The sequence below is a fragment of the Callorhinchus milii genome, unplaced genomic scaffold (genome assembly GCF_018977255.1).
Source record: "Callorhinchus milii isolate IMCB2004 unplaced genomic scaffold, IMCB_Cmil_1.0 Scaffold13, whole genome shotgun sequence".
Taxonomy (NCBI): domain Eukaryota; kingdom Metazoa; phylum Chordata; class Chondrichthyes; order Chimaeriformes; family Callorhinchidae; genus Callorhinchus; species Callorhinchus milii.
Window position 1 is genome coordinate 420,799 of NW_024704754.1, and position 27,152 is coordinate 447,950.

Genomic DNA, 27,152 nt, shown 5'->3' on the forward strand with positions numbered 1-27,152 from the left:
CTGATACATCTCTGTAGCACATGCCATTTCGAACATCAGGGTTTGCTAACCCGTTTGATTTTTCGATCCATTGACTAAATACAAGGCAAATACTGGAATATCCATCACCACGGGAGATCAATAAAATTAAATTATTACACGTAGGAAATTTGTAGAGAAAAGCATTGCATTATTTACACAAATACATATTTGGTCCACGTTAGATCTGATGTAACAGGAGATTACCCTGACTGTGCACAGCCCGTGGTTTCCATCAGATATGTTTCTTACATATGGATAAAATGAGACTGAAAATATTTGGCTGTCTCTGAATGTGTTGTTGCTTTCCAGATAACACTTATCCAGACTTGGCATTGTTTATCTTTGTTCATTCTGTTCTGTGAGATGTAGCACCTATATCAGTGCAACTTCCAATTCATAAAGGTATTTTAAAGCTGCAGTATGTTGTTTTATTCTGCTTACTGTGCAGTTATCATTTTAATATATTATAAAGAAATAGCGGAAAAGAGATACCTTTTTTCAAGAAACATCTTGTCAGATTTAGTAAGGAGGAGGCCATTCGAGCCTGTTCGACCAGTTTATTGGTCGTTGGCAGATTCTTTAATCCTAATACCTTGTCAAATCACCTTATACGTCTACTAACCAAACATCCTTCTACCTTTATTTTAAATAACTTTGGTAATTAACAAGGAATGCCTCCAAGATGACTCAATCTCCATATTGGGGATTGAGATTAGAGAGGTTAGTGTTTGATAGTATGAATGGCTTCCATCTATACTGTAATTTCTATGAAAATAGTTACTCAAAATTTCCTATGACTTGAGTTTCAACCATGTGGTATACTGATAAATATGCTTCATAAAAACAAAAGTATAGGGTGAGTAAAGGTTATCTAATCCATTGAGTTTAGCGCTCTCAATACGCTCTGTAATGTTTGTATTGTCAAATTATTTTATTGCCTCTCTGCTCTATTTCCATTCACAATCCAAACCTTGCTTGTCCAGTGAGGGTTTTGATGCTGTACGTGTTAGAAAGAAGCCAAGAATGTACAAGAATGGGCTTCAAGGTAGAAGGTATCTTGTCACATCTTGTCTTCAACATCTTGTGTTGTTAACTCAGTTGTCACAAACCCTTATTTCTAACGCACTCCTTAGGTATCTATATACACTGACACAATACCGTCTAATTGTATATACTGTACCTGCAACGTATGGCATCGTCACATTAAATATTACTGCTCATTTCCATAGTATCTTTTGAGAGGTACACGACCCAATACACCAGATTGAATGCTCCAAACGAGAGCGGGAATAAGATCCTGGCGTACTGGTCTATTTTGCTAGTACCAGTGTGGGCACCTTGTGGAAAGATGGGAACACAAGGTGGGGTGCAGGTGTGTGGTGCGGTGGTGATAATACTGGCATCACCTACTGATGCATTGGCTGCCGACTGCCTTCGATGTACCAGAGAATTGACCCTTTTCTTCAAGTTGCATTCGGAGTCTGAGTGCTGAGAAGGGGAAGACAATGTACAATTAACGCTCGGTTGGTTCAAAATGATGTATTATACGTGAAAATTGAAACCCACGGCTGTGTGTGGGATGCTGCTGTGCGCAATTGGCTGCTGCGTTTCACCCACAAAATATACAGTCAATTCACTTGACAGTATATCCTGTGAAGCGCCTTGGTACGTCTGGAAGGCGTGATAAGGCGCCGTATCAAATGCAAGGATTATTATAACACTGTGATGTGTGTCTGTGTGCGTCTGTCTGTGTGTGATGTGGCTGTGTTTGTACCTGTGTGTGTGTGGGAGGGGTGGTGGGGGGTGGCTGACTGTGTGTGTCTCTCTCTCTCTCTCTCTGAAGTTTGCATCATTTTTGAATTTTCGCCCCTGTTCACAGGTACCCCACTTCCCAATATGAACCTTGGTCGGTTTATGGGTGGTTACGAAACTCCTATTTTGTGTGCAAACCTCTTTCTGGAATTATTGGTTCAAATTCAGATTTTATCAATGTCCAAACACTTGCGGAATTTGTGGTAACTTAAGTCTTTGTTGAGGGTTATGTTCAAGAGCCATCAAGATAACCACAACATAGGAACAGGATGGTCCCTAATTAAGATCTCGATGCTCATCAGACTTGTTGTGGATGAATCACGATACAATGATTTAAAAATATATTAGGTGCAATTTTGTTAGCTTAACATGGTTGCACATGTCTGTGTAGGTAACAGATTGCAGTCATTGATTTTGAAGTGGATAATTAAAGACACATGAAAAACCCTCTTTACAGATATATTTACACCCCATTCAGCTCAGCTCAATTTAGTTTACGAAAGCAAGGTCACCCCCTTTTGTGAACGTGGATGAAATTGACAACAACAACAACAACTGGCCTTTCTCTAGCAGGGTAGCATCTCGTGACACTGACATTGATATTATTATTATTATTAGAAACATTTTAACGTTCATCTGCAGAAGTGATGGGGTCCCCTCCGCCCCACCTCCCTCTTGACATAAAGACGCAAATGCAGACCAGTGACCGAAAGACGTTCCTTGAAATATTTCTTTTGCTACCTGGTTGTTTCGCCTCCTCGCATTTCTCTTCCCAATCCCACCCAGCCTTCTCCGGCAGAGAGGGCAAGGCAGGCTGACAAGGTGCTTTTGTCCTTTTCCATTGGCATTCTCCAGCCACTAGGAGTTGCATGAGACCATCAGAATAATTCCCTCTAATCATTCTCCCACTGAGGAAGCATCTGGCTTCCACTCATCACCTTCACTTGACAGTCCAAATGAGGTCAGGAACCCGTCATTGCACAGGCAAATCCACATCCTGCTATTCTGGGGCATTTTACGTTCAGCTTTCTTTGGGATTAAAAATAGAATGGACTCTGTTTTGTGATTCACGATATACCTTTGTATATTTAATCGATCAGGTGGGCTAATACAGGGAATAGTGCTATTTCCTTTGAAGTACAAGGTAGTATTTTTTTTTAGTTTGCTTTATTTGAATGAGTTAAATTTGTAAATATTTATTAAGCCGCTCATACCTGATATTATGATAACAATAATAATAGTTGCATTTGATATTAGTGCCTTTAACGTCACAAATATCTCAATGTTTTTGTAAAATGAGTAATTGTAGGCAAATGTCAGCAGAGATGAGCCACAAACAGCCATAAAGTGACTGAACGATGGTATCTAGTCGATCGTTGGCCAGATTACAAGAGAAACTCACTTCTCTTTACAATTTGTACCCTGGGATGTTTAATGACCACCTGATCGAGCAGATGGGACTTCAGGTTTACATCTCATCTGAAGGACAACACCACCAACAATGTAGGTCTCCCCATAACACTGCACTGTAATGTCAGCTTGAACTATGGTCTCAAAGTCTTGACATGTGGCTTGAATTCCAGACATTTAATAAGTGGCTTGACACTGATTGGGGGCGGGGGTAGGTTGTGTGGCTTTCTGGAAGGATGGGATCAGATGGGGCAATGGGTCTTCTTCATCCAAAACCTTTCTTGTGATCTTGTGAATCTTCTGACCCAGAGCTAAGCGATCTATCTACTCACTCAGCCAGGATGAGACCTGTAACAGGAAGAACCTCTTTCCTAACCCTCTGTAGCCCACCGCAGTAATGGCCAGTTTAAACTACTGCATGTTTGCTTATTGCTTGCAGCACCAGTTAATTAGATGTGAGAAGCCCCAATTTATAATTTCTGCAATAAAAACACATTAGTTGGGTACTGTGAGGCACAAGTAAGCACAGGCACAGCGATCTCTTAACCAGTACTAAACACTAAGCAAGTTTGCATGTTACTCGAAGGGCCAACCTCATAGTTGGCTAAGTAACTTGGCCTTACAGGTTCTTGGCTGTATTGAGAAAACGTGCGATAAAAGTCAATAACCCGTACAGGAAAGATGCAGCTGTTTTCAGGATATTTTCTTAAACATCACACCGCATCCCAGCAAAGGTTGAAAAAGATTTGCTGGAAAAACCGGACACTCACAAAAAATTGTTAATCGCATCTTAAGAAATATTGATTTAGCCAATGTTAAAGCCCCAGAACTGGAGTCAACAGCAGAAGTAACTCCGCGCTATGCTTTAACTTCTTTTGAATTATTATTATATCATCACATTCAGCTCAGGCAGTGAAGAGTGACAGGAGATAGATAAGGAGAGATGTGTAAATGAAAGCACTGCAGGTTTGGCTCAATGAGAATCAGCTGCTTTTTTCTTCTGGGTTCCTTAATTAAAAAACAACCTTGCAACTCCGTCCCAGAAAACGTTCTGCTAGGATTTTTGATTTCCTTTCATCATACTTTATTTATACAGTCAACGAGATCCTTTAATGCAGCGAGTGTTTGCAGAATACTAATAGTAATACTTGTTTTCAACTGCGTTATTATCTCAATAATAAACTGGGGTTTGTATGTGAAATGTTGGTCAATAGTTAGTTTCAATAGTGGTACACATTAGAAACATTATTTACTACTATATCCAAAGAACAGGCTTCAAATGTTTCTTACAAACTGCCTTATTCGCTGTATTGTTTTCCCTTTTATGTGTAAATATAGAACATTGACTGTTTGCCTGTGATTACAAGGCTGAAATCTAGTTAAGGAGTTCAGATGATGTTATAAATGAAAGGATTAACCACTGCCTTGAATCATTAGGGGGACGTGTACTAGTTTTTTATGAGACAGCGTTTTAATTTAATTGATTTAAAGGATAGTTTTAATGCAGGTTCCAGGTGTTTGCATTGTGAAGGCAGTCTGCTGTTATGTGACGTGCAATTCCGCACAGCTACAGAGTCAGCCCACAAAACAAAATCCACCCCAGAAAACATTTGCCGCTAACTCATGCGATTTCACTCAGCGCGTGTGCCAGTGTGTCTTGTCAAACATTATGTTGGGGAGTTTACACCATTGGCTTTGCTGGGATATCAGGTAAACCATTCACTGCTGAACTCCAGAACCTGTGCACATTCATTCCCCATAAAGAGGCGGTGGGGGGGGGGGTGACAGGAAAGGGGGGTACAAGACCCCCACCTGCAACTGCACCCTGCAAAGGGAGGTTGGCAAGAAGGACCTTGAGGCGGGGAAGCCTTAGCAACTCCCCCCACTATACCCCCTGCCCCCCCACATCGCTCCGCACAACCCCGCCCCCACCACACGCAAGGGGCCAGGTATCTTGCATCCTGTAACGGGAAACAAAATGAGTTTTCTGTCGCGGCAATTGTTTCTCTTGAGGTCGGTGAAAATCTACATTTCTATCGACAAATAAATAGACATTTGTTTTGAAAAGAAAATATATGTAGATTTCTTTTTAAAAATGCGTGCATTTGCAGTCGTAGCTATTCCTCTCCTCTCCCGTCTGAGCCGAAGGGAATGAGCGGGACTCACCGAGATGACCTCCTCGGTCTCGCACACTCCGGTCACTGCTGCAAACGCCGCGGCTCTGGCTGCTTTCCTTTGGTCCTTCTCGGCCTTCAGGTTGGTGAAGTAGTTCACGGCCGCGAATTCAATCAGCGCGGAAAAGACAAAAGCGAAACACACAGCGATGAACCAGTCCATGGCGGTCGCGTACGAAACCTTGGGTAGGGAGTGGCGGGCACTGATGCTCAGCGTCGTCATGGTGAGGACCGTAGTGATGCCTTCAGCAATCAGGAGAGAAAGAAGGTCACCTTCGCACACTAAATAAACCACACTCGTGTTTCGTGCACGAAGGACAAATAGGAACACGGAACAATGGTACAAGGCAACCAACGCTTTGACTTCTAGATCGCAATGTTATACACATACGCACGCACAAACACACACACACACACACGCACACACTCACACACACACGTGTGCACACTCACACACAAAGAGACGCAACAAAGGGTTTCATTACCTGCCAGAATTCGAGCAGGCACGGATTCTTTGTTTATCCAAAATATAATTTGGGATAAGAGTACGGTCATGATACATGGAATGTAAGTCTGAATGAGATAGTAACCGAGTTTTCTTTTGAGACGAAAATAAATGACTTGGATGGAATATTCGCCTGAAATGGATAAATGATGCTGGTAAATAAACACAGACGTGACGATGAGGACAGGGGTAGAATAAGGTGTTGTAAATGATGGCGTACCGAATACTGTTCTAGCTGGGACAGACTCCTTATTAATCCAGAAAGACACTTGAGAGAGAATTACTGTCATAATGCAAGGAATGTAAGTCTGAATGACAAAGTAGCCCATCTTCCTTTTTAGGTGAAAATACACGGTCATAACTATGTATTCACCTGTTGAAGGAAAAAAGTGAACATTTTGGGGATCGTAATACTTGTACATTTTTATTTCTTATTAATACATGCAGCACTGCAAATACCTAACTAGCCCACAAGATATTAAGACCTGAATTAGTTGTGTAGCTAACCTTAACAAAGGAAATACTGGAATTTGTTGCATCATTTCCCAGACAGTATTTTGGCTATATTATAGGCATGCAGTTGATGGCAGCCAAACATTTACACTGATATTTTAATTTACGTTTAGAAAAGAGTATTACAATAAGGCAAGGCATTTAAAACCTTTCAAAAAGTCACGTAAGCTGCCTGATATATATTTCTTCAAGTAAATGACTTCCATCTTAGCACAAATGTCTCATGATGGTTGAAACGTCCAAGTCTATTTGTTCTTTATTATTTGTTGATTTATTAGGTTGCCTCATCACAAATCATTGTACATTTAGTTATTGTAGATCAGAGTTACATAGTGATTTATTTTCATAATGTGCATCCCATTTTTTGCATATATGAAGATACTTGGTTGGGCTGATTCTTTGATCATCAGTGTATTTGCCAAGACTACCACATGAAAAAAGAATGACAGCCCATTTGATTGCATCCTTCCAAAATACCCACCTTACCATCCTCTCACTATAGCGAACAGTTGTATTAACTCCTGTCTGTACAGACTTATATTCAGCTGAATGATCTGCTCAACCCTCTCCTTCATCTCTACAAATTGAGTAAATCTTTCTTTTTTTCTTAATATCACTCTTCAGTTCCCTTTCGATTCAATTCGGAGTGTTTCGGTTTGATTGTCCCCTATTGCACTCGGGTATTTACCTGCCAGTAACTCTGTATAACATTTTGGAAGGATGTCTATTTATCTTTAGCTGGTTTGTCTTTTGAGTCCTGCCTCCAAGTCAGTGTCACAGCTCACAATACTATTCAGTATTCTTCCTGACTAGTGGAGAATAAAGGCTGCTCATCTGCCAGTCAGTAACTCTACCAACCATGTGAGTGAGGACCATTCATGGTATCTTATTCCCCTATAAAACCTGAAATCACTGCAGTTCAAATTAAGTGCTACAATAGCACTCCAGCCTCAAATCACACACTACAAAAGCAATTTACAACTGTAGGAGCTTCTGCAAGAGAGAATTTAAACTGGAATAAAGATGATACCCCAAATGTCATCAGTATGTGTTAGAAAGAACAGCCCAGGCTGGAGAGTCTTTCAAGGCAATAAATTATGCTGATATTGAGATAGCTTTAATAATTACTCTGAGTGTTAATTGCAATATTTGATATCATCTTAATCTCTCACTGCATCACCTCCGTGTGAAACAGCTTCTTTTGCTCTCCTCTGTGTGTGACAGGGAGTTGAGTGGAAACTGAAAAACTAGATCACTTGCATTTCTGCCTCATCCACTGCCCAACTGTCAGGTTCAAACACCATTACATACTGTGAGAGCAAGGCCAACAACAACACATTACATGTGTCTAGCTCCTTTCATGTCGGGAGGACTTCCCAGGGTGCTGGATAGTCCGGGATTCGGACCCCAGTAGGGGCTTGAGATCAGGGAGAGGGGGAGGGCAGGGGTAGGATGATGACCGAAGGCGCGGTTGAAGAGGAGGGTCTTGAGATGTGAGTTGAAGGAGGAGATGGAGGGGGCGAGGTGAAGGGACTGAGGGATGGAGTTCCAGAAGGTGGGGGCAGAGAGGCTGAAGGCCCGACCGCTGATGGTGGGGCGTGCCGGGGGGGGGGGATGTGGTGCAGGCTGGAGCCCTCTGAGCGGAGGGAGCGGACAGGATGATATGCTAGAAGAGTTCTACAGTACCACTCAGCCCCAAGATCTGTTTGTTTTTTGAAATGAGTTTCTACCTCATTCAAAATAATTCAGGAAAATAAATCGGCATCTGAAATAAACATCTACGTATCATAAACATGTGAGACCAGTGTGCCTGACTTGGTAAAGCAACTAATACAATAGTCCTTATGTTTGGAATAGTGCCTTTCACATCAAGAGGACATCCCAAAGCGCTTTGCACGATATACTGTAAAGTGCAGTGACTGTGTTTTATGGTGAACAGGCAGATATGTACCCTTTTTATTTTACTTTTATATATCTTTATGTTGACGAGTTCAAGTGCAATGAAATTGGAAGCCAACCAATGAATGTGAGAAATAGTTNAAAAAAATGCAAAACATGTAACATGTGTCAGATCGAGTGATGCAATTCTGAATACATGGCAAACATGCCAAGATGGGGCTGTGTGGATACAACAGCTGGTGGCATTGAAGGTTAAACATCGCTTTCGCTTTCAAAGTTAATTCTAAGCACTTTGTACATTATTCAGGTGAACTTTCCTGCTGTTCAAAAATAATAATAATAATCCTTGCATTTCATACAGCGCCTCATCACTTCTTTGAGACGTCTCAAAGCGCTTCACAAGATATATACTGTAAAGTGAATTGACTGTATATTTGTGGCTGAAATGCGGCAGCCAATTGCGCACAGCAGCGTCCCCACAAACAGCCGTGGATTGAAGTGACCAATTTATTATTGTTTTTCTTGAGAGATTATTATCAGGCGTGTGGAGAAACCTTGCCCAAGGTTTCGCCCTGACCTGCTGGGAATCGAGCCTAGGTCTCTCGCTTGCGAGGCGAGGGCTTTAACCACATCAACATGTGAGACATGTGCATTTACAATGTCAAAAAGTCTTTAATAAGCTTACAAAGCAAGTTAAGCAGACTTCCTGAACAGGGGCAATTCATTCTCTTAACTCTTCGCTGTTCTCAAATTCACGTATTAGGAGAGGAATTTCTTCTGAACACAGCGGACATTCTGTTTCAAACAGATGGTAGGATTTTGTGATTGTATCATGGAAACTGCATCAAGGGGTTTAGCCACCGATGGATACGATTTGGAGAGCTATCGCTGATTATTCAACTGTTCATAAAAAGACAAATATTTATACATTGGACTTATATGTATGTTTTGCGTAGGAAATGTATCAAAGCGCTTCACAGAATAGAAATGGGAGCCCAGCGAGGTGAGAGGGAGAAGGGGTAGGAGGACAGTGAGGCCATCTGGTAGGTTTTGGGGAAGGTTTTGACGGCAGAGAAAGGGAGAGTGTGAGGCCTAGGGAATCAGGGGAAGGTTACAGAGAGTGGAGGCAGAGTAGGTGGTGTGGCGGAAGGGACCAGGGGACACAAGGCAGGCCTGAGTGAGCAGAGTGGAGATACGTACAGGGCAGTCGAACTGCAGGAGATCAGAGCTTTGCAGTGACGAGTGTGGTGAGGTATAGCACAGGCTGCAATGTACTTTCCAGAGCACATAACACAAATGACACACGTGAGGGCAAGGCAACCTCTATGGTGCACTCGGATTCAACATGCAAGGCTTCTGATGTTATCTGGATCCTCAATGTGTTACTGTGTCAAACACTCATTAATGCATTTTCTAACATCAAACCGCAATCCCAAATGCAGGCGGTCAATTCTCGCTGTTTATTAACCCGAATATTCCAGTATATTCCGTAACGCACGTTTACAGCCTTCCTTGTTAAAATGACTTGATTATTGAGAATTTTACATCAGTAATAGAGTTAAGGCCAAATTCTTGTGAAGACTAAAAGGAATCAGCACTTGACATTTGCAAGACCTAAAGTAGTAAAATGAACACTTGCCTGTGTTCGATTTCATAGTTTCACTGGACACCGTCTGCCCCACCAGATCGTATTGAAGCAAACTTGAGGATTCTTCAGGCACTTCAACTGAATACAAAGGGCCTTTCTTCCATGTATAAATGATTTCGCTTTTCGGATATGCATCTGTAAATTAAACATTGTAATGTTGTCACCTGCTATAATTACCCAACAGATAATAATAAAAATAATAACAATCCTTGCATTTGATATAGCGTCTTACCACGAAATTGAGACGTCTCAAAGTGCAGCATAGGATGTAATGTAAAGTGAATTGACTGCGCACAGATATTATCTTCGGCATTCAAAAGATGTCACACGTATTTGCATTTAATTTTACATTAATTATCTGAAAGACAAATACTTAAACAGGGGCCGGCAAAATGCGTGTAAGCGGGTGAATCAAAGGTAAAATTCCTTTGATATTGATATTGTGCAGCTATCAAAACACTTAATCTGTGCTTAAATAGGACAGAGTGGCCCAATAGGTAAAGACACAGCCCTGAACAATAAACTGGAAGGTTGGGGGTTTCAATCCCTGAACTCTACTGAATTACTTGTTCCCACTCACACCAGCAATTGCGCTGATGTTACAATTGGCCTAAAGGTCCCTGGATTAAGGAAGGGAAAATCAGTGTATCCGTTCATAATTACTGTCCAAAGACCCATATACAGTGGGAGCTGTGGTTGTGTGAACATAAAACAATGAGGACAGGTTCAACTGACTGCTAAGGCTCACACATGAAGAATGAGCATTAGAGCAAGGTACAGATGTGTCTGACCCCCACCACAGGACCGAAACCCCCCACCCAGCCCTGGATTAACAAGGTGGTGAACTAGATATAATTCCTTAGGAGTTATAATAAGTTCACAGAGCAGCAATTATGTTAAAGGCATTTATTGCGGAATCATGAAAAATAAAACCACTGCTAAAGGCGGCTTCTGCAATCATGAGCGTTTCTTTTTCTACTTAACAATTTACCAACCATCGACATATATTTTGTTTCATTGTTATCATGAGTTACCGTTAGGGGCAGAGAGAGAGAGAGGCTTCTACAAAGGAGAAAGTGACCGATGATAATTAACTCCCATAAGAGAGGAAATCTGGAAGAGCAGTGTGAAGGAGAAAGTCACGCTGGGGGGAAAGCCATAGATAGGTACAGAGTAAGCCAACATGAAGCATTGCCAACAATGGAAACAAAACAACTGAGCAAGGCAGCAATCTGGTGCGAGGAGGGAAACAGACTCAAAGAGAGATTAAAAAACACAGAGAATAAAATTCTAGACAAGGAATAAGAAAGTCAAAGCTGAAAAGCTGGGCAAGGGACATGAGATCATAGAAATGTACAGGAGCTGAAAAGTCTATTGTAATCCAATATGTTCATATCAAATGTAAAAACTTTAATAAAACACAATAATCCTACACGGTATCTCTTGTACGTCTCAATCGATTTATTTGCCAAATGCCTATCTAATTCCCTCAATTTTCTGACATAATCTTCCTCTACTAACTCCCTGGGAAGTCTGATCCACATATTCGCCATGCTCCGTGTAAAGTAATTTGACTCAAACTGTCTCTTTGCCCTCTCTCTTCTGTGTATTTTAGGGATGGCTGGTACGAGAGTCAGAAAGGTGAAGAAGAACGAGAATAACAATAAACCACAAATAATAAACCACTGTTTGAAGTGCCGTACCAGTAGTATGATGTATGACAACAGAGATAGAATAGAATACCATCAGTATATCCTTCCCTCTTTCCTTATAATAGCTTAATACACCAGCACCTGTCTCATGACATTTAGTTGAATGACATTCACAATTTTTGGATCTTTTCATTGATGTCATTGCTGTCTTTACTTTATTGGCACATTCAGATAATCCAGAGTATAACAGGGAACGTAGAAACCAAACTTTGAAGAATAGACATTGAATCCAACAATCCAACAATAAAGTTACATGTGTAAAGCGCCTTTCATGTTGGGAGGACGTCCCAAGGCGCTGGACAGTCAGTGTTTCGGACCCGAGCTGGGGGTCGGGATCGGGGAGGGTGGAGGGCAGGGGGAGAAGGAGGATGAAAGCACAATCGAAGAGAAGGGTCTTGAGATGGCAAGGGAGGGAGTGAGGCGGAAGGATTGAGTTCTGGAGGTAGGGGCAGAGTGACAGAAGGCCCACCCGCCAATGAGTAAATTACCATTAATATATATTACTGCCAATCCAGTAAGTATATCATATTTGGGGGCACCTTACATCTCTCCTCTAATTTATTTTTAGAAAAAAATATTATGGTTGGAGGAGATTATTCAAATGTGTGTGTGGGGGGATGGCCAAAGGCGTGGTCAAAGAGGAAGGTCTTTTGAAGGACCTTGAAGGAGGCAAGGGAAGGGTGAGGCCAAAGGAACTCCAGATAGAGATCCAGAGTCAGGGCAGAAAGCTGAAGACTCGATCATCGATGGTTGGGCTGGCAGGGGGTCAGATGTGAAGCAGACCAGTGCTTGCTGAGCGGAGGGAGCTGGCGGGTTAGTAAGGTTTAGAAGAGTTAAAATATAAATGGGATTGATCATTATTGGCTTGGCTGAGTGATTGCGTCTTCCTATAACCTGAATACTGAGACCTAGATGCATAAAGGTGTGGTTGAATTAAACAAATTTTGTGGTCCAAATGGGAAATTAGAGGGCAGTGAATTCAAGGCTATAATTCAACAGTCTGTTGATAGACACGTTACAGGAGCTTCACTCGCATTTATGACATCAACAGAAGCCATTAATAGTCTATCCCTCACTGCCAGACATTCAATTACAGGGTAAGGTCACTGCTGATACACATAATAGCATTAGGTAGGTACTCAATGAACTTACATTTAAGAGTCAACAACGAGATTCTCTCCTAAACATCATGCTGCAATTGTCTTAGCTCAATGAACTCTCCCAGTGCTATAATCATCAGGTATTATGTTCACGGTTTCTGCAAAACAATAAAGCATAAAGGCCAAAACGTGGAACTTACAGCTGCCAAACTTGAGGGGACAAGCATGTCCGTCCATTGGGAAGTTCACCAGTCTCATGGGACATTCCGCGTTTATAGTGAGTCTGAAATCAGTGGAGGAAAGTCAGGTTTGTGCCAAAGATATAACACCATATACATACATATTTATACATGAATAAATACCAGCAATTCACTTTACAGTATATTCTGTGAGGCGCTGTGAGATGTCGAGAAGATGTAATAAGGCGCTGTATCAAATACAGGGATTATTATTACCGTCAAAATAAATTAAAAAATAATAATTTGGTCACTCAATCCACAGCAGTTTGCGGGACACTCACTGCTGTGCGTAATTGGCTGCCGCGTTTCGCCCACAGGACATGCAGTCAAATGACTTGGCAGTATATGGCTGTGAAGCGCTTTGAGACGTCTCAGCGACGTGATAACTCGCTATAACAAACACGAGGGTTATTATGATTATTATTATTATTATTATTATCATCGCACGATTCTGCCTGACCTCATGGTGTAGAGCACGGTGCCGTTCTTCATGATCCTGAAGAGCTTGTTGGGAGTCGTCATGTTGTGAGCGATGGATCTCTTTCCGTTTCTGAAAAAGGTGTCGGGCGTCCAGATCTTACTGACCATCAGATTGTTCAGCCGCAGGATTTCAATGGGTCCCTCAAACTTCAACCTCTCGTCAATCCAGGTCTGACGAAAAAAGACATCCATGGTATATTCCTGTAGAGGTACAACACAAGTGCTTTAAACTGCTTCATCGGTTGGCTTTGCACAACACTCACAACAACACAGCTCCCATACATGGATAATCCACAATCACTAAGTACCCCCACACAACGTGCTAATGCTTCAGTGGATTATGCATTGTCACCGCTCTTACTATAAAAGGAAACCCTGGCTTTGCCAATGAATTGGAAGTGAATTGGAAGTCACTTATCTCTCCCTTTTTTAAACAAAAATTCCCCAAATGTTTCTCTCCGCCACACCTTCTGCAGGTTTAGGGTATTTTTTACTGTTCGAGACCCACAGAAAAATGATAAAATGATCACCCAGGACCTTTGGCGACAGGGATTGTCAAACTGATTAAAGCAAATAATCTCTCTTAATGACATTCTGCCCAGATGCCAAAATAATAAAACCAGCACTAACATGTCTCCAGGCAGGGACGTGCAGGACTCACATTAGCTAACAAGTCCACTGTGTATGTGCTCATGTCTGCTTTTCTATATATATATATATATATCTATATATCAGAATTATATATACACATATATATATTCATACCATATACACGGAGATATCTAAAAAATACAATACAAAATTACATTTATATAACGTGGAATATACATCCCAGAGCTTATATATATATTTGAAAATTAAATTTGGTTATAATTAATTGGTTATACAGTATATATATGCGAAAATTAAATAAAATATGCAGGATGCAAGGGAACACAATTGTCCAAAGTGAATCATTGCGAACACACAATCGTACCATTTCGACATCAGATACAGGACCAAAACTTGTCACATAGATATCGGTTTTCACTTCAGTCACAGGACCTAGAAAAGACCAAGCAAAACATGTTTGAAAAAGATCATCTTAACAGGTTGTGTGTATGTGTGTGTGCGCGTGTGTGCGCGTGTGTGAGTGTAAGTATGTGTGTGTGATGTGTGTGGGAGTGTGTATGGGCGCGTGCCACATATATCTCAAGCAACTGCGTTTCGCCCGCAAATTAATAATAATCCTTTGCATTTGACTCAGGTCTTCGAGACGTCTCAAAGCGCTTCACAGGATACACTGTAAAGTGAATTGACTGTGTAGTTTGTGTTCGAAACGCAGCAGCCAATCGCGCACAGCAGCGTCCCCGCAAACAGTCGTGGACTGAAGCGACCAAATTATTATTATTAAATATACAGTCACTACACTTTACAGTAACTTCTGTGAAGCGCTTTGAGACCTGATAAGGCGAGGTATCAAATGCAAGGATCATTATTACTATTAAAACTTCAAAGTTATTTATAAAGGAACGTGCGGAAACCTATTCTCAGTTCATCTGGGTTTATTGGGGTGGGGGGGTGGTGGGGTGGGGGGGGGGGACAAAAGTCTTATTTGTCAGTTGGACATGAGATACTGACCCTGTCTGGTGAGGGCTCAAATTGTCGAAAACTTAACAACCCGCAAACTTGAGATGCAGATCAGCAAAGGTGTCACTTACATAAGGTGCCAAAATAATAATAATAATAATAATAGTAATAATATGACAATATTTCACATGCAAAGACGACTCTGCTCTCTCACCTGCAAATCCTGGTCGGAGTCTGTTGTCATAGCCGTCCAGCAGTCTGTCCAGGATACGGGTGATGTTTTCCGAATGGACTTTGACCACCTTTAGTTGGTTTGCAGAACTGTCTCCCACCGCCTCACCGCGACTGCAATAAACATCGGCACAGCGCTGACCACCAGAACTCTCGAACTTGGTCCTTTCCTCGCGCTCTGCAGTGGGATTCACTCACTCACACACTCACTCACACACTCACTCACTCACACACTCACTCACACACACTCACTCACACACTCACACTCACTCACACACACACTCACTCACTCACACTCACTCACACACACACTCACTCACACACTCACTCACTCACACACTCACTCACACACTCACTCACACACACTCACACACTCACACACACTCACACACTCACACTCACTCACACACACACTCACACACTCACACTCACTCACACACACACTCACACACTCACACTCACTCACACACACACTCACTCACACACTCACTCACACACACTCACTCACACACTCACTCACTCACTCACACACTCACACACTCACTCACACACTCACTCACGCTCACACACACACACTCACTCACTCACACACACTCACTCACACACACACACACTCACAGACTCACTCACACACTCACTCACTTACACACTACCTCACTCTTACTCACACTCACTCTCTCACTCACACTATCTCAAACTCACTCTCATTCACTGACACACTGACTCTCACACTCACTCTCACACTCACACTATCTCAAATTCACTCTCACTCACTGACACACTCACGCTCTCACACTCACTGACACTCTCAGTGCTGATCACCAGAACACTCGAAGTTGGTCCTTTCCTCGCGCTTTGCAGAAGGATGCATTCACACACTCACTCACTCTCTCACACACTCACTCACTCTCTCACACCCTCACTCTCTCACACCCTCACTCTCTCACACACTCACTCACTCTCACACTCACTCACTCTCACACTCACTCACTCTCTCACTGACACTCTCACACACTCACTCTATCTTTCTAACTCACTCTCACACCCTCACTCACTCTCTCACACCCTCACTCACTCTCTCACACCCTCACTCACTCTCTCACACCCTCACTCACTCTCTCACACCCTTACTCTCTCACACTCACTCATTCTCTCACACCCTCACTCTCTCACACCCTCACTCTCTCACACCCTCACTCACTCTCACACTCACTCTCTCACACACTCACTCCCTCACTCTCTCACACCCTCACTCTCTCACACTCTCTCACACCCTCACTCTCTCACACCCTCACTCTCTCACACCCTCACTCACTTTCTCTCACTCTCACACTCTCACTCTCTCACACCCTCTCTCACTCACTCTCTCACACACTCACTCCCTCACTCTCTCACACCCTCACTCTCTCACCCTCACTCTCTCACACCCTCTCTCTCACACCCTCACTCGCTCACCCTCACTCTCTCACTCTCTCACACTCACTGACACCCCCACTCTCTCGCACACTCACTCTCTCACACTCACTCTCACACACTCTCTCAGTCGCACTAACACTAAATCAGGGGATGAATGAACGTTTCACAATAAAAGGAAATTCAGTCGCGGTTTCTTTCGCTGTAAAGACTGAGTTGGACTGAAACTCACCGCCACAATGTGGTGAAGTAAACCCAGAGCAGCAAAGCCGGACTGGCGGGAGACATCGTCCCCCCGACCCCGACCCCGACCCCGACCCCGACCCGACCCCAATCCCAACCCCGACCCCAATCCCGGATCAGCCTCAGCTCAGCCGCCACCATCCGGGGGTCCGTTTCTCTCAAACACTCACTTTCTTTGAGGGTTTTTTTTAGCGACGTTTTGCCATCAGAGAGAGAGAGAGGGAGGGGGGGGAGAGGGGGGGGGGGGGGGGGAGAGGTGTGTGTGGGGGGGGAGAGGGGGGGAGGGAGAGGGGAGGGAGAGGGGGGGAGGAGAAGAGAGGAGAGAAGGACAAACACACCATAAATAACACCTCAGTGAGCAAACATTTTGTACTACGCGAGTCTGAGCTGATTATGTTCCCTTCTCCCTGTGGGTGTGTCTGTGTCTGTGTGTGTGTGTGTGTGTGTGTGTCCCTGTGGGTGGGTGTGGGTGTGTGTGTGGGGGTGGGGGGGTATATGTGGGTGTGTGTGTGGGTGTGTGTGTGAGGGTGTGTGGGTGTGGGTGTGTGTGTGGGTGTGGGTGTGTGTGGAGTTGTGTGTGTGAGGGTGTGTGTGTGAGGGTGTGTGTGGGGGGTGTGTGTGTGGGTGTGTGTGGGGGGGGTGTGTGTGAGGGTGTGTGTGGGGGGGGTGTGTGTGGGGTGTGTGTGGGGGGGTGGGTGTGTGGTGTGGGGGGGGTGTGTGTGGGTGTGTGTGGGGGTGGGGGTGTGGGTGTGTTTGTGAGGGTGTGTGTGTGGGTGTGTGTGTGGGGGGATGTGTGTGAGGGTGTGTGTGTGGGGGTGTGTGTGTGGGGTGTGTGTGTGTGGGGGGGGGGGGGTGTGTGTGGGTGTGTGTGGGGGTGGGGGTGTGGGTGTGTTTGTGAGGGTGTGTGTGGGGGGGGGGGTGTGGGGGGGTGTGTGTGTGTGGGGGGGGGTGTGGGTGTGTGTGTGTGAGGGTGTGTGTGGGTGTGTGTGTGTGGGGGTGTGGGTGTGTGTGTGGGTGTGTGTGAGGGTGTGTGTGGGGGGGGGGGTGTGTGAGGGTGTGTGTGGGGGGGGTGGGTGTGTGTGTGTGTGGGTGTGGGGGTGTGGGTGTGTGTGAGGGTGTGTGTGTGGGGGTGTGGGGGTGTGGGTGTGTGTGAGGGTGTGTGTGTGGGGGTGTGTGGGTGTGGGTGTGTGTGAGGGTGTGTGTGTGTGGGGGTGTGTGTGTGTGTGGGTGTGTGTGAGGGTGTGTGTGTGTGTGTGTGTGTGTGGGTGTGTGTGAGGGTATGTGTGTGGGGGGTGTGGTGATGCACTAACCTGACACACACTGAGTGGCTCAGTTTACAACTAAAGAGTTTAGGAGCGGCGGAACACTGACAATAATCGGATACAGATTTAGGGGATTACACACACACACAGACATGGACTCACACAGACAGGGACACACACACACACACACCTCCCCGCCCCCCACACACACACACCCACACACAGGGACACACACACACACACACACACACAGGAACACACACACAGACAGGGACACACACACACACACACACACATACACACTCACACCTCCCCGCCCCCCCACACACACACCCACACACAGGGACACACACACACACACACACAGGAACACACACACAGACAGGGACTCACACCCACACACAGGGACACACACACACACACACCTCCCCGCCCCCCCCACACACACACCCACACACAGGGACACACAGACACACACACACACAGGGACACACACACACACAGGGACACACACACACACACAGGGACACACACACAGGGACACACACACACACAGGGACACACATAGGGACACACACACACACAGGGACACACACACCCCACACACACAGGGACACACTCACACACGCACACACACACAGGGACACACACACACAAACACAGGGACACACACATACACACACACGGGGACACACACACACACAGGGACACACACACACACACAGGGACACACACACACACAGGGACACACATACACAGGGACACACACACACACAGACATGGACTCACACACACAGGGACACACAGACACACACACACACAGGGACACACACACACAGGGACACACACACACAGGGACACACACAAAACACACACAGATACACACACGCACACACACAGGGACACACACACAGGGACACACAGACACACACAAACACACACACACACACACAGGGACACACACACAGGGACACACACATAGGGACAGATTTCAGCCCAAGTTTTCATTTTGAAAACACAATAATCTGTAAAGATTACAGTTTCTCAGTGCGGCCGCACTCACTCCGTCATTGTTGGCTTTATATTTGACTCTCATTTCACTCCCTTTCCTTCCCCATCACACACGCAAATAACATACACACACACACATAACACACACACATAACATACACACACAACACACACACATAACATACACACACACACACAACACACACACACATAACCTACACACACAACACACATAACATACACACACAACACACACACATAACATACACACAACACACACAACATGCACACACAACACACACACATAACATACACACACACACATAACACACACACATAACATACACACACACATAACACACATAACATACACACACACACATAACACACACACACATAACCTACACACACAACACACATAACATACACACAACACACACACACATAACATACACACACATAACATACACACACAACACACACACATAACATACACACACATAACATACACACACAACACACACACATAACACACAACATAACATACACACACAACACACACACATAACATACACACACATAACATACACACACGACACACACACAAATATAACACACACAACACCCACAATGCACGAATAAAATACACACATGACACACACACACACAAGTGTGTCAGTGAGCCATCAACATGCTATTGACTTGGGTATCAAATTAAAACGCCACTTGTACCTAATCAGCGCCTTGGGACGTCCTCCCGATGTGAAAGGCATGTAATCTTTTTGTTGTTGTTGTTGTTGGTGGTGGTGGTGGTGGTGGTGTTGTTGTAATCGTTCATTAAGAATCTTATTAAATGAGTGTTTGTGTTTGCCATTACTCAGCTTTTCGGGCAGTTATTCAGAGCCAATGTTGTGATGGTCCATCCGTCTTCCCCCCGAGCTGTTCGCGATGATTGAAACAGCCTAATGTTTGCTTAGTATGACAACAAAGTTTCACATCGGAATTAATCTGTTTTGTTTGAGGCAATTCCAGTGGATTAACACAGTGGTTATATATATATATAGATAGATAGATATAAATGTAGATATAGATAGAGGAAGAGTGTATTGACCAAGTGATGGATAGACAGCACTTCAGCAAAGCTACAATTTAGTATTTGTTTGGATCCCAACCAAACACAAACATACCTCTGACCCCATCAGGAATAGTCCTCACTTCAGGGTTAAGTGTCTGAGCCACTAACAAGGGATTAATGAACCATATATATATATATATACTATATATATATATACAATATATATATATTGTATATATATAAATAACCCATTGGCCTTATTTCAAGAAGCTCAGTCCGCGTTAATCCATTTGATGCTATATTATATTCAATATATTATATTATTTTAAGGGCAGTCTGGTTTGCAAACTGCAGAGACACACCACATTGGGACACACATGACCCACTCCCACCGCCCGGAAAAACACTTTTAACAAATGAATGTGGGTGTGTGTGTGGGTGTATGTGGGGGGGGAGGTGTGAGTGTGTGGGTGTGTGTGTGTGTGGATGTGTGTATGTATGTATGTTTGTATATATGTATGTTTGTATGTATGCATGTATATATGTATGTGTGTTTGTATGTACGTAAGTATGTTCGTATGTATGCATGTATGTTTGTATGTATATATGCTTGTATGTAAGTATGTATGTATGTAAGTAAGTATGTATGTATATATGTATGTATGTTTGTATGTATGTGTGTATGTATGTTTGTATGTTTGTATATTTGTATGTATGTATATATGTATGTATGTTTGTATGTATGTTTGTATGTTTGTATGTATGTATGTATGTATGTTTGACCCTATCGTAAGGTTGTATCCTTACACTACATTAGATGCAAGATACATTAGGTATTTAGTTTAATGGGCAACTTGTTAACATTGTAATTATTATTTTAATATCCAGATTGGAGTGATTGTTTGATCTGCAGTTGGGGGCTGTTTGTGCTCTGATGTGGAACCAACAACATATAATACGACAATTTATGGCAAGGTAGCAGTTACACAGCTTCAATCCCACATATTTCTGCCATGGAATCGGCTGTTCATGTACTTCTCCTGTCCAGTCCTTGATGGTTTGTCCCATTAAACTGCACGCTTCTTCCAATTGTATTGTATTATATTACATTTATTATGTTTATTCAAATATACCCAGTGGGCAACACAGGGCTGACCCTGGTACTGAGAGGAAAGTTCATTTATTTTTATTGGGGGGGGGGGGGGGGGGTGCAAAAACAACCTTTGTTACAAAGCCAAGTCACAACTCCTCAATGGACATGAAGGTCCTGACCTTTTTCTAAAAAGTGAACCCAACAGCAATAATCTGAGGGGTAGGAATCTCACCCTGCGTCATCGATGAAATTGCAGATTATTGACATCATTTGGTTTTAAAATCTTGCAGCGTATCCCAAAAGGTGCAGTGTTAACATCAAGATTACGTGCTTATATGAATGCGTTTCCGAACTTTAATATTGTTATACTGCTCAGAGAGAGAGAGAAAAAAACATTGTTTCATAGAGATAGCTTCCTGTTCAAGTGCCATTGGGCTGAGCTACGTGCTTCACCAATGGCCCTGGGCTCCTTGCAAGAATTGAGGATAACATTTTGCTTATTTCCTGTATCAAACAGCCCTGAATATCCAGTATCTAATTAGTCTGGGTGCTGGAATCATTCTTAGCCACTGTTTGTTTGTGTGTGTGTGTCAGTGTGTTTGTTTCAGTGTGTCTGGGTGTGGTGTGTGTCAGTGTGTGTGTGTTTGTGTGTGTGTGTGTGTGTCAGTGTGTATGGTGTGTGTGTCTCTGTGTGTCAGTGTGAGTGTGTGTGTGTGTCAGTGTGTGTGTGTGTGTTTGTGTGTGTCAGTGTGTGTTTGTGTGTGCGTCAGTGTGTGTATGTGTCAGTGTCAGTGTGTGTGTGTGTGTCAGTGTGTGTGTCTGTGTGTAGAAGCTTGAGCCAATTAGCCAAGTGAGTTATTAAAGGTTCTGCTCAAATAAATGAAACATTTTATCTTACAGTATTTTGTCTTATTTTATCCTACAGTATTTCAAGATCCTAGAAACAAATGCAGCTCATTCTATTTGTGGAACTATTATCACATCCCACTTGGATTGTTGGACTTCCTGCCTTTAAATCCCAACACACATGCCCAGTGGAGGGTCGGTGGGTGGACGAACAGCCTGTTCCTTGGCATGTTTCTGTCTGTAAAATGGTGCAATGAAGCACTGGGGGAAACAAACAGGAATTTTCCTCCCTTCCATATAACTTGTGCTCATTGCCTCTAGTTGATAGCCCGATAGAGATTGGACAGTTGCCATGTTCGGAGCAGACGGTGTGAATCCATGTGCTAACACTCCATGACAAAACCCACTAATCCATTACACATTTGCAAGATCTTAAAGTCTGATGGTGAAGAATGATGTTAAATATAGACCGTCAGCATTTGCTCACACCCGAGTGAAAAATGGTCAGATCAGTTCAGTTGCAGAAACAGTATATCGGCGATGGAGCGAACTACCATTTCAGCTGTCTATGTTTCCATGCTCCTAGGTTTCTGTGGCTGTGGATGTCAACCACAGATGATGATTTTTTATTATGATTATGTTTCATCAATGTATAATACAGAGAGGGTAGAGGTGTCGGTGTGCCTCAGTTTTGCTGTTCTGCCTCTGAATCAAAATGTTGTGGGTTTAAGTCCCATTTCGGGACTTTGAGCGTATATATCTAGGCTGACATTCCAGCACAGTGGTGGGAGAGTGCTGTAGGTGTTGTCTCTTCACGAGACCTTAAACCAAGGTTCCCAGTTGTCTGTTTAGTTGGATGTTTCGCCCCCAAAATACACAGTCAATCCACTTCACAGTGAGGTGGATAGGTACCTATAAAGGAAAACTGTGCAGGGAAATGGGGTAAGAGTGTAGGAGTGGGACTAGTTGGCGGCTCTTTGAAAGAGCCGGGACAGACACGATGGGCCGAATGGCCTCCTTCTGTGCTATATGATTTTAAACGCTTTGAGACATCTGGATGATGTGATAAGGCCCTATATCAAATGCAAATATTATTATTATGATGATTATGTTTGAGAACCCATGGCAGTATTCAAAAGAGAGAGCAGTTTTCATCTGGTGTCCTGGCTAACAGTCCCCCAGGTAGACATGTTAATTCACTTTATGATTGTGTGTGGGACATTACTGTGCACAAATTGGCTGTCGCCTTAGCCTACAAAATGCACAGTCACTACACTTTGCAATAGATCATGTAAAGTGTTTGGAGTCACCCTCCTGGCATCTCACTGTATCAAATGCAAGAATTATCATCATTATTAATATTGTAATTTAATGCATCATTGCATTTGGACCCGGTTAAACCTCACTGACCCAATGCAAATAGCGCTGTGAGAGTTATTTTGCAAAAAAAAACATTTCTGTCGGACTATATCTGACAAATATCAATGTGTTTACTTTAACAGTTATAAAGTAATTTAGGCCACTGATGTATTTTTTTTTCAACAGTTGTGAAAATGGACCCACAGCCTTTAAAAGTGGCGGAATTCCACTGATTATGGTGCTTCAGGAGCTGAGCTAGGATTTGGCATTCACAATGAACTTCATAAAATGGGACATTAATGGGAATTTAATTTATTAAAATGTCACATGCATATCATCTTGAAATCAATTCTACAATCCTTATTGTGGCGATGACAACCATTGTGTTCTCAATTGAAGACACTGAAGGTAACTGTTTCAAAGCTGCTGCAGAAATCTTTATCGTATTGCATTTTCTCTTTCTGAAAAAAAATCTCTCTCCGAGATGCACGGAAGTTCAAAGAGACAAATGGGGGGAAGATCAACTCCTCCAGCCTCAAAGTTGAACCTTTACAGCATATTGTATGAAGCCCCTTTGAGACATCCGAACGGCCCGATGAGGTGCTATATCAAACACAAGAATTATTATTATTATCGATTTTTTCCCCCCACCCCCTTCGTTTCAATAACTCAAAACACTTTGGAGGCTCCGCAAACCAAAGTCTACCAAAATTTTCCTTTATCGTCGCAACCATTTGAAATCTTTCCTGAGGATTATTCCTAATTGAACAGTTCATCTCAACTGCCTGATCCTCGCAGGTTCCAAACGGAGCACCAGCCAATAGTCGCAACCCACCGCATTTCCTTCTCATTTGTATTTCGGCTAAAAAAGAAAAAGGAAGAAATGTGTTCAGAACTCGGAGGCTATCTGAAGGTTTTATTGCGATTTAATACCAAATAGTGTGCGTACGTCTGCATATGCAATCAACCGTAAACCTGAGAAGAAGGGCGATGAACAATGTGTAATAACGCCAATCCTTTGGCGTTTGATTCCGCGCCTCATCACGTCTTCGAGACGTCTCGAAGCGCTTCACACGATATTCTGTAAAGTGTAGTGACTGTATGTTTTGTGGGTCTGACACACAGTCACGGATTGAGTGACCGAATTATTATCATCGTTATTTTTTTTTGGTGTCACACACGGGGGGGTGTGGGGTGGGGGAGGGGGGTCACATCTAAACCCTATTTTTATCAAGGAAGGAAAACTGCCTTTTCTCAGAAATGTCGGGAACGGCGGGAAAGCCCACGTTTGCCGGGTTCCGCGACGTCTCGAGGCCCCTCCGTCAATGTTACTGCTCTGTCTCCGGCGGAGAGCAGCTCAAGCCTCGAACCCTCTGCCAGCATTCTCCGTGCTTCACTGCCAGCGTCATCTCTTTACCCCCGACAGTCTTACCCCCTCCCCCCGACACTGTTACCCCCTCCCCCCGACAGTCTTACCCCCTCCGCCCGACACTGTTCACCTCCCCCGACAGTCTTAACCCTGCCCCCGCCACTGTTACCCCCTCCCCCTGACACTGTTACCCCCTCCCCCCGCCACTGTTACCCCCTCCCCCCGACACTGTTACCACCTCCCCCCGACAGTCTTACCCCTTCCCCCCGACACTTTTACCCCCTCCCCCGACATTGTTACCCCCCCGCCCGACAGTCTTACCCCTCCCCCGACAGTTACCCCTACCCCTGACAGTTAACCCCTTCCCCCCTGACACTGTTACCCCATCTCCCCTGACACGGTTACCCCATCTCCCCTGACACAGTTACCCCCTCCTCCCCTGACACTTACCCCTCCCCCCTGCCACTGTTACCCCTCTCCCCCCCTGAGTGTTACCCCCTCCCCCCTGACACTGTTACCCCCTTTCCCCTGACACTGTTACCCCTCCCCCTGATACTGTTACCCCTTCCCCCCTGACAGTTACCCCCTCCTCCCCCTTGATACTGTTACCCCCTCCGCCCAACAGTTACCCCCTCCCCCTGACACAGTTCCCCCCTCACCCCCTGACAGTGTTACCCCCTATACCCTGTGCCAGTTACTCTCTGCCAGTCTCGCCCTCTGACCTCTGCCAGTGTTACCCCCGGCATTGCCCTCGGAGTGTGGGGTGTGTGGGGGGGTTGTCTGTGTGTGGGGCTGAAGCCCTGGTGTGGTGGTGTGGGGGGGACTGTGACCAGAGAAGCCCAGAGAGAGAGAGAGAGAGACACAGCTTCAGCACCAATTTCAATCCCCTGCCCAACCCTGGTTCCCATGGTATATGATATAGAAATGATACCACCGCCCCCACCCCCCACTAAGCCCCCCCATTACCCCCCCCCACTACCCCCCCCCCCCACTACCTCCCCCCCACTAACCCCCCCCACCCCCCCCATTACCCCCCCACTACCTCCCCCCCCCCACTACCTCCCCCCCACTAACCCCCCCCCCCCCACTACCTCCCCCCACTAACCCCCCCCCCCCCCCCCCCCACTACCTCAAAGAGAACCCAAGAGAAGCAGCAATGGACGCGCCCCTTCGTGCTCAGGAATATTAATGTGGAGCCAAGCGGCAGATACACGTATTTTTTTCCTTCTCTCTCTTTCTCCATCTCTCCATCCATATAGGAAGACGTGCGTACACAGTGCTGTGTGTCTGTGTGTGTGTCTGTGTGTCTCTGTGTGTGAGGGTGTGTGTGTGTCTCTCTCTCTCTCTGTGTGAGGGAGTGTCTCTGTGTGAGGGTGTGTGTCTCTCTCTGTGTGAGGGTGTGTGTCTCTCTGTGTGAGGGTGTGTGTCTCTCTCTGTGTCTGTCACTGTGCTGAGCACCACTGAGAATTATAATACGCATCTTTCCTATTTATTATTGTGTGAGAGAGAGGGAGAGGGGGGAAGGAGAGAGAGAGATAGGTAGATAGATAGATAGGGGGGGGGGGGGGGGTGAGAGATAGAGTGGGGAAGAGAGAGGGGGAGAGAGAGAGATACAGGGGGGGAGAGAGGGAGAGAGAGGGGGTAAGAGAGAGACAGAGAGAAAGAGAGGTGATAGAAGGAGAGACATAGGAGAGAGACAGGGGGAAGAGAAAGAGAAGGAGAGAGAGAGAGAGAGAGAGAGAAGGAGAGAGAGAAGGAGTGGGGAGGGGGGTGGGGGTGTGGGTGGGGGGGGGATGACGAGCCGACTGGAACCATAGCGATTTCCAGTTTCCAACCCAACCGCCAAACGCCAACATGCGCCAAGGTTTGTGGAGGAGAACTGAGAGTGTCCGCCTTCCCCGACACTGCCAACTGCTGTAACAGGACCCCCACCACCAGCAGCAGCACCAGCCCTCACCCCCACCCCCACCCCCAACCCCCCCCCCCCCAAAAAAAAAACAAGAGAGAGAGAGAGAGAGGGAGAGGGGGAGGGGAGAGGGGGGAAGAGGAAGACAAGCCCCAAAAGAGAGAGAGAGGAAGAAAAATAGACGTTGCTTAAAAAAACCAACCTCAGACGTCCCCCCTCTCTCTCTCTCTCTCTCTCTCTCCATCACTCTCATTCATTCTCC

At 44.7% G+C, this 27,152-nt stretch overlaps 1 protein-coding gene across 2 annotated transcripts; it reads right to left on the reverse strand.

Moving 5' to 3' along the window:
- Positions 1–894: 894 nt before the first annotated feature.
- gabra6b (gamma-aminobutyric acid type A receptor subunit alpha6b) lies at positions 895–17,035 on the reverse strand. Of its 2 annotated transcripts, XM_042339898.1 has the most exons (9): positions 16,959–17,035; positions 15,297–15,427; positions 14,490–14,557; positions 13,494–13,714; positions 12,995–13,077; positions 9,974–10,117; positions 6,143–6,295; positions 5,410–5,660; positions 895–1,509 (listed from the first exon to the last, which is right to left on the reverse strand). In XM_042339898.1, the coding sequence occupies exons 1-9, from the start codon at positions 17,012–17,014 to the stop codon at positions 1,225–1,227; spliced, it is 1,392 nt and encodes a 463-aa protein (XP_042195832.1). In that variant the 5' UTR covers positions 17,015–17,035; the 3' UTR covers positions 895–1,224. The 2 variants fall into 2 exon arrangements, with proteins under 2 accessions (XP_042195832.1, XP_042195833.1); XM_042339899.1 differs by lacking the exon at positions 6,143–6,295.
- Positions 17,036–27,152: the final 10,117 nt, after the last annotated feature.

What these genes read in the sequence shown, in the direction of transcription:
- gabra6b (XM_042339898.1), bottom strand. Translation starts at nt 17,014, where the DNA reads ATGTCTCCCGCCAGTCCGGCTTTGCTGCTCTGGGTTTACTTCACCACA. An exon ending in ACCGTGCTCTACACCATGAG is followed by an intron (nt 13,078 to 13,493) that starts GTCAGGCAGAAT and finishes CACTGATTTCAG; the next exon opens with ACTCACTATAAACGCGGAAT. An exon ending in AACTATGAAATCGAACACAG is followed by an intron (nt 6,296 to 9,973) that starts GCAAGTGTTCAT and finishes TTCCTTCAACAG; the next exon opens with GTGAATACATAGTTATGACC.